Genomic DNA, 16,640 nt, shown 5'->3' on the forward strand with positions numbered 1-16,640 from the left:
ATATTTTTAAGACGTGGCCTAGTATTACTCAATGGTACCTACATATATGTAAAAAATATATATATACACAGGTACTTTATATGATTTGTATTATTGCTATGAATCATGATAGGAGGTCTGGCCTGGTTTGGCTCAGATTTTAGACCTAATTAAAAAGGAATGGCTAGCGATAAGTCCAACTACACTACAGTGAAACACAGATCCATTAATATTATATTGGTTGACAAGTATAGCTCTCCAGGAACAGATTTAACACAACTATTATAGTACCAAATAGTAGTGAATGGTGGAGGAGGTCCATTATCTTATCTTTTTTTCTGCTCCTGTCACAAATCACTGATGGTGATAAGTAAATCTCAAACTAGAAAAACAAACAAACAAAAAAACATAAAAAAAAAAAAAAGGTGTCACAAATCATAGCATGAGTGATCCTAGAGCAGAAAATGGCCAATGTCACCATGTCAGCTCTCTCTCTCCCTGTGTCTCTCCTGTGGCATCAGCAGTGTCTTTGGTCCATGTGCACAATGTCATGAAGGAATATCAAAAAAAAAAAAGAAAAAGAAAAAAATGTTGACGTCGCTAGGGTGATGGAAGACAAATCCATGGTCGGCTTGGGTGTAACAGGTGCTCATAAATTAACTGAAAGAAAAACAACAACAAACAATGGCAAAATAAATAGAAAAAAAGGCAGTATGGAATGAAAACAATAGAAATTACATCTGTCATCGACTATCAATAACTGTATAAATAAATAATCAATATTTATGGTGAAAATGACAATTCAATAAACGATAATGAAAAAAGAATGTAGACAAACATAGACACTAAGAAAGATGGATCAGGAGAGGAAATGTCAGTGGAAATGTTTGGATCTGGGTAAATATATCAACCCATCAGAGGAGGGAGCCCTTCAACTGCATTTGGAGGACCAACCTCAGGAACACAGCCCAAATTCCTCATTCAAAAAATGTTGATTAAATAAAGACTATGAAATTACGAATCTACTCCACTACAGTATACGGTCTTTAGCCTACGCAGAAGAAGTGAACACTTGGGAGCACAAATTCTTAGGACGAAGCAATCTTCAGGTCTAACCACAAAATGGATGATCTGTGCCGCTAATATGACTGCCAGACAGTTTACATTTTATCCACAAGATGGAGCCAGCAGGAGCCTAATAGTTCTGGAGCTCTAAAAAGAGAAGAACTTTCTCTCACTCTCCTAAGTAGCAGCAACGAGGAGCGGAAGTATTTCTACTGTACATGTCTACTGTTTTAATGGATGATGAATGTAGAGCTGTGCTGTGGTATTTAGGATAAGGTCCTTCACGATAACAGCACTGACTGAGGAGACTAAACTGCTCTTCTCACCATGTTCAAGTCAACCCACTAACCAGTCTACTTCTGAGAAAAGGAAAGTCCAAGGTGAAAGGACAGCTAAAGGTGCCTGCACACTGCCCCAACTGATGCCAACCAACTCCCAACACCCAACAGTTTGTTGTTAGAATGCTGAAAGTTTAAAATTCAGCGTCAAAATCCATCCAGCCAACACCAACGGTCACCAACAAACACGGCACATCAATCCGACACTGCTGTTGGTTGGGGCAGTGTGCAGACAACTTAAGATAACCCCAAGACATAAAAAAGTAAAGAGACGGAAGCAAGGCCAAGAGAGGTGAGAGTGAGGGAGGGACAGAGAGGAGAGAGGAACGAGGGAGGGATGAAGGGATAGAGGTAGAAGGGTAAGAGGGAGACAGAAATAAGGGAGGGAGCGCTTACTTTTTCTTGTCCTTGTCCTTCTTCAGGGGCTGGGATAAGGAGAGGGTCTCGGCCGCCACCTTCCTGCGGTTGAAGGCGTTCATCTCCTCCTCCAGGTCTCGCCTCTTCTCCTCCACCTTCCTCTTCTCCTCCTGGTGCAGGCGCTTCAGCTGCTCAAACTTGTCGTGCAGCTAATGACGCGCACGCACACACAGAGGAAGAGATGTAAAGATCTACGTTCTTAAGGCTTGAACACTCTGCCCCGCATACCAGGGAGCAATCCCAGAAAGAGGGTTTAGTCAAAACTTGTGTGTTAATTCAATCCAATCTCAGAATCCCCCCACCCCCCCCCCCAGTCCCATTCGAAACTCGGCACAAGTTTACCTTCCAACACATGAGCTCAATATACTGTACAGTAACAGTACAGACGCATCAAGTAATTTCTCCATGTAGACATGTACCCGCCCCCTTGACCCCTGACCTCTCTCTCCTTCTCCTTCAGCTCAGCTTCCGTCTCCTTCACTTTGCTGACGAACATCTGTCTCATCTCCTCCTCCTTGCGCTGCAGGTCGCCCAGGAACTCTTTCCTCTTGGCCTCGTATGTCTCCTGAAGACTGGGGGGGTGGGGGGGGGTTAGACACACATCCACAACCCCCAGACCTCATTTAAATCTGTGTGTGTGTGTATGTATGTGTGTGTGTGTGTGTTCCTGAACATTTGGGGACAAATGTTTGACATGAAACCAGTTAACTGGGGACGGCATGTCAAATTGGGGACAAAATTGGTGTCTTTAATTAGGTTGGGGTTGGGGTTAGCCCTTCTCAGTCCTGTTGTCGCATTCCGCTCGCTCATGCCAGACAACAGTCCTTTCCCGCTCCATTCACTTCGGCATCAAAATAAATCGGTGTCGGCCTATTTAGGAGAGGCGCTCATATTTACAAGTGTAAAAGGGTCTATTTAAACAAATGCTGGGTTTTGAAGCCTCGGCGCTACCATTAAATAACTTATTTAAACGTGTTCTGTCCGAGTGAAAATATTTTTCCGAGGCAGTCTTCTTCTGTGGTGGTGGTGGTGCGTTGAAGCTTCAACCCAGCATTTGTTTAAATAGACCCTTTTGCTTAGGTAAGTGAAGTTTCATGTTTATCTGACACTTGTAAATATGAGCGCCTCTCCTAAATAGGCCGACACCGATTTATTTTGACGGCGAAGTGAATTGAGCGGGAAAGGACTGTTGTCTGGCATGAGCGAGCGGAATGCGACAACAGGACTGAGAAGGGCTAGGGTTGGGGTTAGGTTTCGGAACGCACAGTCCGAACGAGGAGTCGATCCCTGTCCACGGAGCCATTTGCAAACTGTCCATTAATGGGGTCAGGGTTAGGATTAGGGTGATGGGATATGGATTGGAATGAATACAGGTCAATGCAATGTCCCCAGAAGTTGGCTTAGTCAACATGTGCGCACGTGCATGTGCATGTGTGCGTGCTTGTGTACGTGCACACGCACACGTGTGTGTGTGTGTGCTACCTGAATGGCTCGCAGTCTGGATCGGTGTCTTTGAAGCCCATCTCCTCCAGCTTGCAGCGGCGGTAGAGCTCGTAGTGACGGGCGTGAGTCTGCTCCCTCAGGTCCTCCATGTTCACTCTGATCAGCATCTCACGCAGCTTCACAAAGTCACAGTGGCTCTCGTTCTCCACTGTGGAGACGGAAACACAGACAGACGCAACTGTTAGAGGGACCGCACACACACAAACGCGCACGCACGCGCACACACACGCCATACAGAGCAGGAATAAAACAAGGGAAGATTTGCAGAACCCTTCTGTTCAGTGTTGCTTGATAACGTCTCAGTGATAAACCAAAGCAGGAATCTCCTAGACAGCTCCTCTCGCTGTGGTACTGTAACAGTAGGAGGAGACAGAGGCGGAGCAGCATACCAATCTCACCAAAGTTCACAAAAAGTCTGAACGACAAGTCCATCTCTGTCCACGAAGCGATTTGCCAAGCGAGCAAACTGTGTAGTAATGGGAAGACCCCTGGATCTCCTCCGCGGCTAACCCTGGACAAAATTCTCACGGCGAACCCCCGCGCTCATCGTTTACAGAGCTGCGAAAGAAGCATTTCCTGTGCTGGCCTGACATAAGCGGGGGGGAATGTGCCCTGGTGGAGGCCGGGGGGGGGCCAGGGACCCCGGGGTAGCAGCGCTCCACCGTGGGATATGCTCTCGGCCAGTACCAGGCCCCAGCTGGGAGCACCGGACGCACGTTTTCACAAAACAGTGGAGGATGTGAAAGTAGTGTGAGAGAGTAAGAAAGTGACACAAACAAGCGAATGACCCCCCGCTCTGGAGTCTTTGCGGGACAAAAATGGAGAGGAGATATGGCAGCTGTCTGGAATCGCTCTGTTAAAACTCCCCTGTGTGTGTGCGTGTGCGGGGGGGGGGGGGGGCAATTAACTGACCCCTAACCACAGCCTCCAGGGAAGCCCAAGCACACAGAGCCGCCGAGTCACACAGGAACACACACACACAAACATACACGAACACACACACACACACACACACACACAGGCTGGGACAAGCTGAGCAGACAGGCCAGAGCTCTGCTATCTCAGGCCTGGAGTTCACAGATAACAACCCACTGTATGGAGATCCAGAGAGGAGATTATAGTCAGTCCTAAAAGCCCCTTTTGTCTCCAACACAACCCGACTGTTTTCACCACCTCAAAGTCCCTCTGTCCCGGATACCATAACCCTAATATGACAAACCTAAACAGTTTGGAGTGACATAGCGGTTGTTCCAAGCGGTTTTGAGGCTTGAGTGGTCATTTTCTCCTCTTGTCAACCGCAGATGCAATCAAGTCTCATTAACTCGAGCCTGGATTCTAGACCACTGTAGACTGATGGGCTAGCTCTAGGCTCTGACACAGACAGGCTTTATAAATAGCACCGGGACACTGTCCTCTGAGGATTGTGGAATGGGCTGGAGATCGTGGAGACTCACAGCTGGGCTGGACTGTTCTCCCACCAGTAACATCATCTCTGCGACATTATCAGATTACTGTGTTTCATCTCTCCCTGTCATTCACGTCTGAAACTCTCACAAACCCAGCTAACACAATAGAGTCCCTCCGGTACTATACAGTAAACAGACACAAGCTACACGACACACAGAAAAGCAAACATACTATCTCTCTCTCACACACACACACACACACACACACACAAATAAACATTGCAAGTGTGCTACACAGCCCCAGGGGTATTTTACTGCTAATGCCTTCATCAGTCTTTGTCGCCGTCTCTGGTCATTAGGGACTGTGTGAACAACACTCCTCTCCTGTGATGGATAGAGCAGAGGGAGGGCAGAGAAACAAAGGGCTTGGTTCACCTTGTACCACGCCCCAGGGGTAGTGCCGCGCCCGCACCGTTTTATTCCCCACTTTGACCTCCTCGACGCTGCCCACCACGGCGAAGGGAAGGTGAGCCTGCAAGAGGTCAGAGGTGAAAAGGTCACGAGAGGACGAGAGGTCACAGAGCCGCTTCCGTCCCATGCTCTCAAACAGGTTCCACTTCCCCCAAAACTCCCGCCTTCAACTGCAGAGCAACATTCCTTTGGCACAGTCTCATCTCTACTGGTGCTGTTTAACTACTTAAACAGATGGACGAAAAATGCAAACTAAAAATAGGACATTAAAAAGAAAGAACATTTAATTTAGAACGAAACCGTTATTTGGTTTGGTGGTTGTTCTTGTAATCTCCTGCAAGACCACACAAGAGTGAACCTAAACAGTTGACATACAAGTTACTCCTGAGTCTGTGTTTAACATCTGGCCAGCTGCATTTCAGGTTTCCGTGATTAAACGCACGGTCCCTTTAGAGCTCAGAGCGTAGTTCTGGCCAGTAGCTACCCTGGCTAGCTCCTCCATGCTTCATGACCAAAACATGTTCAACTATCAACCTCCAGAATCAAGCGTTAGGCCGTCTGTGGCCGACTCTGGTTCTGGACGCGAAGGGCTTTTTCGCTTTCAGCTGGGCAACTGATAGTTGTCCTGCTAGGCCAGGGCTTTGAAAACTCATGTATCTACTTCAAATGATACGTTTTTGGTGGCAAACGTTTTACAGTAGTGGAAAAATGTATAAAGTGTGATATTTTTTAAAGGAGGGAAAAGGCTGCACTTCATTTGGACAGACGACAAGCGGATAAATGGTGAAACATTTGTTGGCAGTTTAAGAAATTGCAAGTCCTCTGAAAGCGGACTAGGACAGAAGTATTACCAAACGTTGGGCGGGGGGAGACTCACGTTCATGGAGGAGTTTATCTCTGTGACGGCGTCGTCGTCCGTGGGGAACTGGTAGATCTGAACGCCGTTGCTCACCAGCTCGCTCATGATCTTGATCTTGAACTTGTGCAGCTCGCTCTTGGAGATGGTGTCGGCTTTAGCAATGATGGGGATAATATTCACCTAGTGTGTGAAGGGGGGAGCGAGAGAGGGGGAGAAAGAGAGAGAGAGAGAGGGAGAGAGAGAGAGAGAATTTGTACTATTAAATGAGGTTCTGAGGCTTACTTAATGCATTCCATCTGGTTTGGGATTTTTCAGCTTGACACATCTTTAAACATACCGCTATGGCTTCATTAGAATAAAATTACAACCGGAGTTCAATGTGCGATTTGAGAAGATACATGTGGTTTAACAAAAGGCCATTGAGTCTAGAAATGAGTGATTCAGAGCATCTCTCGGCATGTCACAAATAGTTTGATTAGTGATGTCACAACCCAGGAGTGATACGGGTTCAGCTGAGTCAAACCCACAGAGAAATTAAACAAACAGCAATAATGAAAACAAACTGCAATTGGTCCCATCTCATATCTCTAGCAGATGGGAAAACACATGCCTTATGCTCCTCAGAACATTACTGGACTAAATGTTCTGGCTAATGTTGGACTAATGTCCTGACTAAAAGCTTCTGATAGCTTTTAGTCATGCTTAATGCCTATAGGCTGGAGCCTGCTATGCCTGCAAGGGCTTGGCATTCTGTCAGCACACTATATGCTATATCAAACAGACTACAAAATGTCTCTTTTAGACAGAGTGTGGCCCTTATGATAATAACAGCAGAGACCTCCGTCTTTATGCTTAGCTTCCTGTCTCTAAACCACCAGACCCATACCCCTCAATGACACCAACGCCCCCGCCATTCTACCCTTCTGTGTTCGCGCCTTCACTGTCTCTGCATGCCACAGGGTACAACGGTCATCCGCGGCCTTTATATGTTATATATAAACGCCACCATCGCCTGCTGCTCTGTATCAAGCGAGAGGAGAGCGCTCGGTAGTATACACCCTGGTTACTGGAGCGAGGCGGATAGTGGGCTGTCTGCCGATAGACCACCCCCCCCCCCGGAGGAGAGGAGGGGGAGGGAGGAGGAGGGTTGGCCGTGGTTAGCTAGCTACCATGCTTTGCTCATAACCCGGCCATCTGTTTGATATGTGTCATCGCATTAGCCGACACAAAACAAGCCTGGAATCGTCTCTCCGCCACTCCTAAAGCTGCTTTACCGGCACTTAAGAGTCGCCAGGATCTACGAGCTCTCACAAGGTTTTGCAGATGTCTATTAAACGCTGGTAGACGGGGTGAGGCTGCGTTTCACTAAATGACTTATTTATGCTTCAACAATGTCACCGCAGGCGGAAGCCCGTCACTTCACACCTGTCAACGTCCCTTCCTGTTTGTGGTCGAACACAGAGCTGGCAGTGACGTCCTTTTCACCCTCACTCATTCTCTCAAACTTCCTCATTCTCTCTCTCACACTTTCTCTCTCTTTCTCCCTCTCTCCACACTCCTCTTTCGTTCCACTAACACCATCTCTCCCTCCACCCCCCCACACTCCTCCCTTTCACGCTCCAGCTGTGGTGTTGATGAGATTCATTCCATCAGTTCGCTAATTGAGGCAGAGCCACTGACTACTCATGTGTCTCTCCGCAAGGCTACGGTCAATGTCTGGCTCACAGTTAGTGGCTTTAACGCCTCACAGGCCAGCCCGGCCGGTCGTACACTCACAAAGTTCACACCAAGACCACATTGTTGTACCGGATGTATTTACACCAAACTGAATGCAAAAATAAAGATGTGAACAGCACCCGAAACCCTATCAGAGGAGACGAAACCTGGAGCGGTCCCAACATTCCTAGTCCCTCTTTGGGGACGGCTAAGAGCACACACCCTGACACACGAGAGCCAGATACTCCACATCTGTGTGTAACCCAATAACCCATACCTGCTCCCGAGAGAAAGGGGCTGGGATTTCAGGCGCCTTTAAAAGTCATTCGTAGACAATAGCAGGGAGCGGGAGGTGGGCGTGGGCTCCTGTCCCCAGGAGTCATGGACATAGATAGCGGCCAGCTACATTTACCTTGCTGTCCAGTTTCTTCATGGTCACCAGGTCCAGGGACTTGAGCGAGTGACCCGTGGGAGCGATGAAGTACAAGCAGATGTGGATGCGCGTGTCGTGGTAGTTGAAGAGGGAGCGCTTGATCTTCAGCTCCTCCTGAAGGTAGTTCTCAAACTGTGTGTCGATGTAGTCCACAATAGGCTTATAACTGTGGACGGTACAAGATAGTAGATGTGAGAAACCGAGTGACACATATCTAAATGAATTTTATGACTGCAAGGTTTATTCTCATTGGGTTTGAACTCTTTGGAGCCCTCTCAAGTATCGGTTCCATTGGTGGAACCCTCTCGAGTATCGGTTCTATTGGTGGAACCCTCTCAAGTATCAGTTCTATTGGTAGAACCAGGTGCCAGCGGTTGCATGGCATCTCTAAATGCGCCCATCCTGTCGGCGTGGAGGGCCATTATGTGAAGTGATGAACATGCTTGCAAAACCCACGTTTACAATATTTAACCTTCCCCTTTAAATCCCAGAGCCATCCATGCCCCAGGATGCATTAGTCATGACCTTTGAGAGCCTACTTTGGGATGCGTCTAGGCCAGTTAGCGTTCCTCCAAACAAGTTCTGGCGTCATTGGCCTACTCCTGCCAGCAGATCATGCAGGGAGCGTGTGAGCCCTTGTGGTTATGACGTCACACAAATACGCCAACCCGCAGCTGTAGCAAACTAGCATTCTCTCTTCCTCATCCCTCAACCAACACCCCCCCCCCCCCCACCACCACATTCAAGGACAGAAAATAAATCATGTCCCCTCAAAACTTACCCCCCTGCTATCTAGTCTGCTTGCCATAACTAGTTTCCCAGCAATTAATGGGACTCTTATTCAAATGGCATGTCCGAGTCACACAGAATAAGGGGAGGTGGCATGCTATATAATATCTTCCATGTGAGATCACTGGATCAAGGAAAGCGTATTCCTTTCGTCTTGATCTAATCAGCGAAAATGTCGTTACCCTATCTTGCATTTCACTCTGTCCCCCCCCCCTCTCCCCCACCTCTCCTCCTTGTTGATCTGGTCTCCGAATCCCACGGTGTCCACGATGGTCAGCTTTAGCTGGACGTTGCTCTCCTGGAGGTCGTACGTTCTCGGCCGCAGGTACACGCTGTTCTGGTAGTGGCTGGCCTCCTCGTTCTCAAACATGGTGTTAAAAAGTGTGTTCATTAGCGTTGACTTGCCGATACCCGTTTCCCCTGCAGACCGAGAGAGGGAGAAGTGTTACAAACTCACACGGGGGGGGGGGGGGGGGGGGGGGTTCTGAGCTGTGCTTTGCAGGTGTCTGTGTCACTTCTCAGGTGCCATTTCTACTCCTGCAAGCTGTGACTCTGGCTTTAGTCTAAGGTAAAAGTGGGTGGGCGGTATTTCAACCGAGGAGTGATGTTTAAAACCAGTTCAACTCAGGTTGTTCAGTCACACCCCTGCCACGGTCATGTCGGGACACTCACCTACGCAGAGGATGTTGAAGCAGAAACCCTGTGTCACCGATTTACTGACCAGCTGGTCTGGGAGGCTGTCAAATCCAACATGGCCGCCCAAACTGAGGTTACGTTTTTCTTCATTCTGGAAAGGATAAATAAAAACACAACCACCTTAACCACCATGTTATACACATCGATAATGAGGGTAAGACTGGATGTATAACACACGTGGGGACAAACTGAGAAGAATGCATGGCGTATGCGGAGCAACTGGGAAATACTGACACTTTGTCTGCCTTATATAAAAGGACTGATAATGGATTCTACATAATGTGCCGCTCATCAGTACCTCAAATTATGGAAAACTCTGAGGAGCTAAAAGTTGTCAAACAGGAGGTGGGACCTTAGTACAAACAGACAGACAGAAAGAAATACATCTCGACAATCGGAATGGCTTATTGATTGAGGTCAGTCAATAGCCTATCAAAAAACAAACGAACCCTCGCATTCACGTAAACTCCGAGACGCTAAGGTTAACAGTTGTGCTTTCACCAAACGCCTACAATGCCTGTTATGTCATTAGGGGTTAGGACAAACCACAATGTTATTAAGTGTTATAAATCTTTAGGGAATCTCACCTCTGACCTCTTATCTTGCTCAGGGCAGAGCGGGGAACACCTTGGGATCAATGGGGCCATCCTAGCATGTCTGGCTTAGCCTTTTCCACTATGGCTGCATAGTTAGGGGGTGATGTCACCGGACGCAGCCTGAGAGACGCGAGCGGGGCTGCGCTGAGCGGAGCAGTGCAGGCTGGCGGGGCTTCAGCATGTGTGTGTGGGACTGCAGACAAAACCTGCCCCAGAGTGTTATCTCAAGCATCAGGCAGGACTGCAGACATGGACACAAACTCCCCAGAGCCTAACTGTGTGTGTGTGTGTGTGTGTGTGTGTGTGTGTGTGTGTGTGTGTGTGTGTGTGTGTGTGTGTGTGTGTGTGTGTGTGTGTGTGCGTGTGTTACATAAGCACAACGGAATAGTGGATTTGATATCAAAAGGTATCTCATCCATTTTCAGATCATCCATTATTCTTCACAAGCTTTTCTGCTGTGACGCCGAGCAAAGTTCAGTCTGTTTAGTGACGATTCGGTGTTCTCAAACCTCACAGAGAACACCCCTGATGTTGTTGTCAATGAAAATCTTAAGAGACGTGTTCGTTCTGGAGGTCGGCTGCCCTTTCTATTACATCTTAGAGGAAAAGCCTTTCTAGCCTGTGCTGAAATATCAACACCCAGGGCATAGTGCGCATTTCACAACTATGCTACAAGTGCAGACTTTTAGCTTTTATATTTGGCAGCCTGGGCCATGTGCACAAGTTGGTTGTGAGGGGCCCTCAGATGGCCGGCCTCCCTAGGAGAAGGGCCAAGCAGTTAATGAGGCACTGCTCAGTTTCAGCCATTATTGGAAGCCGCTCAATATGGAGGAGACATTTTCTATAGCCATGAAGTAGGCTACTGTGTCCGTTCGACCTGTCACTGTCATCTTCTTGTGTGTACTGTATCTAACAATGTGATTGGTGTACATGAATACGTTATTCAAATGTGCGTACGCGTGTGTACGTACACCATATGAGCGCTGGGCTAGGCTACCGACAGGTTGAGCATGTCACAGCAGAGGAAGAGAGCCAGGCATGGCAGGAATGAGAGCAGGCGGTATATTAGTCCCAAGGCGAGGAAACGGAGAGCTTCCCAGAGTGGCCTCATCACTGGACAAAGGAAATGGCTGAGCGGTGGCCTCTACTACTAATCACCACAAACACAATGCTCATTCCGCTGCCTTCCAACTATACAGGAAAGAAGAGAGAGTTGCCGTGGCTGTCTGACCTGAAACGCTCATGCCCGTCCCCACCTGGATTGACCTTGTCCGCTTCAGTGACCCGACGGCGAGGCTAGCAGACCGTCTGAGACATCCTAGCAACGTCCTGACAGTGACACTCTACCGTTGCTCCTACTGCCGGTGCCTCTGAACGGAGCACAGAAGGAGGAAGATGGACAAAAACGCGAGATGGTTCAGATTTAGTTCAAATGGCACCAGGCAGCCACCCGAGGAGGAAAGATCAAAATAAGTCTAACTATTCTGCCATCTTCTTTTATCAAACAAACACACACACACACACACACACACACACACCCTCTCAACTCTTCAGTCTCGTCACACGCCTCTGCCCAACAGGAAAGACAAAAACAAGACTGAAGGGAGACTAGACGGGGGCCATTTTATGAGACAGAGGCCCTGCATACCAAGTGCAGCATATAGCATGACATCCTCTGGAGCCTGAAAAACATACGGGCCTACATGTACCATGCGTTTTCCAGTCAAGTGAGAGGAAAGAGTCACACACAGCAGAACTCTATGTACCAATTCATAGGCTTGGTGGCTTTCCGTTACTGTAGTAGCTTAGCTTGGCTAAATGCAATTTGGCCTACACACGTTTAAGTGCATATACTGTAACATGTTTCAGTTGCTTAACGTGTATGAATGAGAGGCAATCAGATGGGGAGAGATGGGCCCCGAAACACAGGGCAAACATAAGATGGGTGACTGACTCAGGCCATAGACAGACAGGGTCAGCTAATCAGCATGGTGCAACAGCACTGGATGTGACAGCCCTTCCCCCAGGATGCACCGTGTGCATAGTAAATATAAGACCCACTGATGACAACAATCAGGTAGCCAGCTGGATCTGTTTTCAGTCTTTCTCTCTGGGTCTGGGCTTGAAACCAAACTGCACAAGGAGTCAATGGCCATCAGCTTTTAAAAAGAGAGAGCACATGCTTTACAAGAGTGGTATATTTAAAGAAGGTAATGGTTGTTGTTTTTTTAAGGCTGGACTCACGTCGCTTTAGCTCTACAGAAATATCAGTGAAATAGTTTGTCTCGCTAAATGAAGTGGGTCAGTCACGCCTGTGGTTAGGAAGCTCCGAAGCATCTCTTACGCTCTCCAGGCTGTGTGTGTGTGTGTGTGTGTGTGTGTGTGTGTGTGTGTGTGTGTGTGTATGTGCGTGTTTGATTCTGATTGCATTTTATGCATGCAAGCATTACAACGCAGCCAGCAGTGTTCTTTGGGGTCAGTAAGCATCTAACATGTAAAGCTGCCATAGGCGCTTCATTATATAACCAGGGCGAAAACAGATCTCTCCATAGTACGATACAATCAATACCTTCCTACAACAATCTGATGTATTGTTGTGACACATTTATCACTTTGCATAGCTCCACTCAATCCAGCACCAATACAGCCACTACAGATTGATTCAGATCAATCAGCTACACGCCATATCAATTCTATCAATAACTAGACGCAAGTGCCCATATAAGCTACTCTCCCTTGCAGTTTAGTTAAACTCCACATGGGTAGAGTAGACTAAAGCGGCCTACTTCATGTTACAGTGATCAGTCGAATGTAGAATGATTCCTCCTCTGGTCGGCCTATCACAGTGCACCCTCAGCAAGTCGTGGTTCTAAAACTAACACTGCAAAACAATGGGGCTCCAACCTGCCATCATTCTACACCCTCTGCCCGCTTCCTTCTCTATACAGTTAGGTGACAATATGAGTACGGAAGGGGTGGCTCGATGCTCTAGTGTTAATCTACTTATCTCAGCAACTAAGTGCTTAATCTGTCCAATTCAACAACTCAGAGTGGGCTAGCCCCCTTCTTGGCCGGCTAAAAGTGAACCACCCCTCTATGAGTTCATGCCATTGTGTGTTCTTTTTTTTGCATTGTATTGTTTAACTCCTATCACACTCCATTATGAGTTTACATAGCCTATTACTCAGGACTAGTGGTAGCCAAGTAGGCCTACTCTAAAATCTCAGATCAATTCTGAGAAGTATCCTTTCCTTCTTTGATATGACCGCACATATTTGCTATGTGAGGTGTTAGATATGATGATGATGATGAAGGGAACAATGGGGTAGTTTGCTTAATTTTAAGACCGCTTCAGAGAAAGTTACAATTGTAACCACATGTCAACATCTTGTCTTTCAGATGAAACAAGAGACAAAGTGACCCTCCCCGATTAGATCATAAATAACTCTGAATTCTGACATTCAAAACTACAGAATTATTCGAAAATCATAAACATTTTCCGATGTGACACCATGCATGGCACCCGCGCATGTATGGAGAAACATGGTTACCTCGATTCATGGTCATGCAAAACATAAACAAATGATAGCCTATATGCAATTAACTTTGTATTATTTCTATCAATTCGGACGCACCCAAATAATAAGCCTTGTCCTGATAGGAACCCCATCAGGACCTGCGTGATCTCCCATAGACAGCAATCACTTCGGCTCAGCCCAATAGAGCAGAAGCATTGTCCACAAAGCGTAGGCTAATAGTTACATTTTTAGAATATTTGGGGTCTGCTTTGCATAAGGCATACTTACAGAAAATATGTCGACGTCCGTAGCAGCCATGATGAGGAATGTGTGGTGTATTAATGCCGAGCTGGGCGAAAGCTTGCTGCCACTGCCCTATAGTCTCACTCACTGTCTGTAGGCTGGCTGAGCTGACACAGTGGAACGGGTTTATTCCTCCAATATGGCTACTTCCTGGAAACTCCCATTTGCTTTAGGAATGTCTTGCCACACAAGCCAGAACACAGCAGAACAGTGCGACGTCTATAGGCAGAGCAACGTTCGGTTCGAAATGTTACAATCAATGCGTAGGCTATCACCGCTACCGAAATGTGAACAGTTTATCACATGCAGCGAATTATGAGATGCCTTCGATAGCCTACGTTGTAGCCTACGCTGGCCTTACACGTCGTTCATGGGATTTGTAGTTGCAAGGCTTGGTAACCCACCCACCAACCCCCCGTGAAAGCACAAGGTAGGCTAGGCTACACTGATTACACAATAAATGACACAACAAAATTGTTGGTATGCTCTTAGTGCTACTATTTACTTAAAAAAAAAAAAAAAGGATGCCTATCTCAAAAGAGTGGTGAACTTGTGTGCATATCTGCCATCTGAAAATATCTTATTTAGCTTTTACAAGGACTCTTACAGTAGGCTAGACTAGACACCTCCTACATATCTCCTCACAGCATTCCTTTGCATATATTATTCTAATGTCTTTCCACGTGTGCATTGGTTTTTCCCGGAAACTGCAGGTAGCCTACAGCAAGGGATATTCTTCGTTCAGGTGTAGTAGTCCGGATGACATCTCTGAAAGTTGTTCGTAGGCTTTATTTTTTACTATTAAGCTGAAAATGGAAGTGACTCAAGAGGCTATTTTGACCCTGCTTATAGAGGAAGGGGGAAAAGTGAAGAATTCCGACTTGGTGAGTAAATTCAAAGACACCTTGAACTGTGCTGATCTCGCAGAGAAGAAACAGAACAGGGATCTTTTCAAGAGGTTCGTAAACAACGTCGCAGTAGTGAAAGAAATTGATGATGTCAAGTATGTTGTCATCAGGAAAAAGTATCAACATGTATTAAAAGGACAACATGATGATAATAATGTGGACAGAGCTATTAATGAAGAGGTCCCAAGTGAGCACTCACCTGAACAGTACAAGGTCCGGGAGAGCGACCATAACACACTACATTATCAAGACGGAGGAAGTGGGAACTCTCCTGATCAAGTTTCCCAAGAGGTTGCAAGCACAAGTATCAGCGAATGTGCCTCAGATGACACTGTAGTGCATTCACCTACAGAGGGGAATTTTCTAGTGGAGTTGGCATTGCAAAGGACCAACTGTGATGATTTCAAACTTAAAAGGGCTTTGAATTTCAACATAGACCAGACATCAGATGTTAAGAAAGAGGAATCCGTGTGTGTTAAGACAGAGGCTGTCATGCATAATAAGCCTTATGCCCTGCCTTTGAGAATGCCTCCCAGCGTGACCAGGATCGAGATCCGCAAACTGAAAACGGACGATGACCCCCCGGCGACAGCGCACCTAGAGCAGGACGGCAGCAGCAGCCCCTCCGGGAATAAAATAAGACAATCGGAGAGTGGGTTCATTGAGAGCGCGGGTTTCAGTTCCCCCCAGCCCAGGAGGGCAGTGAAGAACACCAAGCCCTCGGAGGAGCCCAAGTTCTCCTCCACAGTGCCCCTGGAGCAGGCCGAGCACGAGTGGCTGGTCAGGTCCGCCTCGGGGCACTGGAGCCAGGTGTACGGCCTGCTGCTGAGGGACACCCAGCTGGCGGACAGGAGGGACTTCGTCTCCGGCTTCACCGCCCTCCACTGGGCCGCCAAGTGTGGCAACAGCGAAATGGTGGCGAAGATCATCAACATAACTAAGGAAAGAGGCGTGGAGATCGACATCAACGCCAAGACGCACGGCGGGTACACTCCCCTGCATATCGCCGCCCTGCACGACCAGGAGTTCATCCTGGCCATGCTGGTGGACGAGTATGGAGCGGACGTGAACGTCAGGGACAACTGCGGGAAGAAACCATATCACTACCTCCACAAGGGGATCTCGGACAGAGTGAGGGAGCTACTCGGAGAGCCTAAAATGCAGCCGCAACAGGAGACAGTCAGCCAGGAGAGGGAGGAGCTGGATCTCTTCCCAGACCTCTCCAAGGGCTTGCATACAATCAGTCGCCTCTTCCAGCCTCATGTACCAGGGCACAAGAAGAAACACAAGCAGAGACCGGCCTTCTATTCACTAGGGGACGACCCGAGAGAGGAGGAGAGAGAGGAGAGCGCACCTAAGAGAGCCTCAGATATATTTACAGATATGTTTACCTGACTTTGAATGGATTCGTCCAATTCAGCGTCTGAGCACCTGATTTTACTGAATGACGGCGTGAATTATGATTGCATCCAGTTCAAGATCAGATGTATGTGTTCTTCTGAGAACAGGGATGTTTTGCATTAACACCATTGTCATATAGTCTACTTGCTACTATAATGATCAAATCGAGATTGGGAATATTAGGGATTGATTTTATTCGGCAGTCATACTTTGTCACATCTATAATAAGAGTACTTATAATG

At 47.4% G+C, this 16,640-nt stretch overlaps 2 protein-coding genes across 2 annotated transcripts; one reads left to right on the forward strand and one right to left on the reverse strand.

Annotated features, from left to right (window-relative positions):
- Positions 1–532: 532 nt before the first annotated feature.
- On the reverse strand, positions 533–14,173 carry septin8a (septin 8a). Its single transcript, XM_084449642.1, has 10 exons — positions 14,075–14,173; positions 9,649–9,763; positions 9,201–9,396; positions 8,167–8,353; positions 6,057–6,218; positions 5,144–5,240; positions 3,282–3,450; positions 2,239–2,371; positions 1,779–1,948; positions 533–639 (listed from the first exon to the last, which is right to left on the reverse strand). Exons 1-10 carry the CDS (start codon positions 14,102–14,104, stop codon positions 636–638), a joined length of 1,263 nt encoding a protein of 420 aa, XP_084305768.1. The 5' UTR covers positions 14,105–14,173; the 3' UTR covers positions 533–635.
- A 728-nt stretch (positions 14,174–14,901) lies between these two features.
- Positions 14,902–16,392, forward strand: sowahaa (sosondowah ankyrin repeat domain family member Aa; the record flags this gene model as incomplete). Its single annotated transcript, XM_084450237.1, has 1 exon — positions 14,902–16,392. One exon carries the CDS (start codon positions 14,902–14,904, stop codon positions 16,390–16,392), a length of 1,491 nt encoding a protein of 496 aa, XP_084306363.1.
- Between the last annotated feature and the right edge of the window lie 248 nt (positions 16,393–16,640).

This window comes from Borostomias antarcticus, assembly GCF_949987555.1.
Source record: "Borostomias antarcticus genome assembly, chromosome: 15".
NCBI classification, from domain to species: Eukaryota; Metazoa; Chordata; class Actinopteri; order Stomiiformes; family Stomiidae; genus Borostomias; species Borostomias antarcticus.

Bases quoted from the DNA above. Each gene is read 5' to 3' on its own strand.
- septin8a (XM_084449642.1), bottom strand. From the start codon at position 14,104: ATGGCTGCTACGGACGTCGACATATTTTCT. The intron at 9,764-14,074 runs GTAAGTATGCCT...TATCCTTTCCAG, and splicing joins CGGACGTCGACATATTTTCT to AATGAAGAAAAACGTAACCT. The intron at 5,241-6,056 runs GTGAGTCTCCCC...GACCTCTTGCAG, and splicing joins AGATAAACTCCTCCATGAAC to GCTCACCTTCCCTTCGCCGT.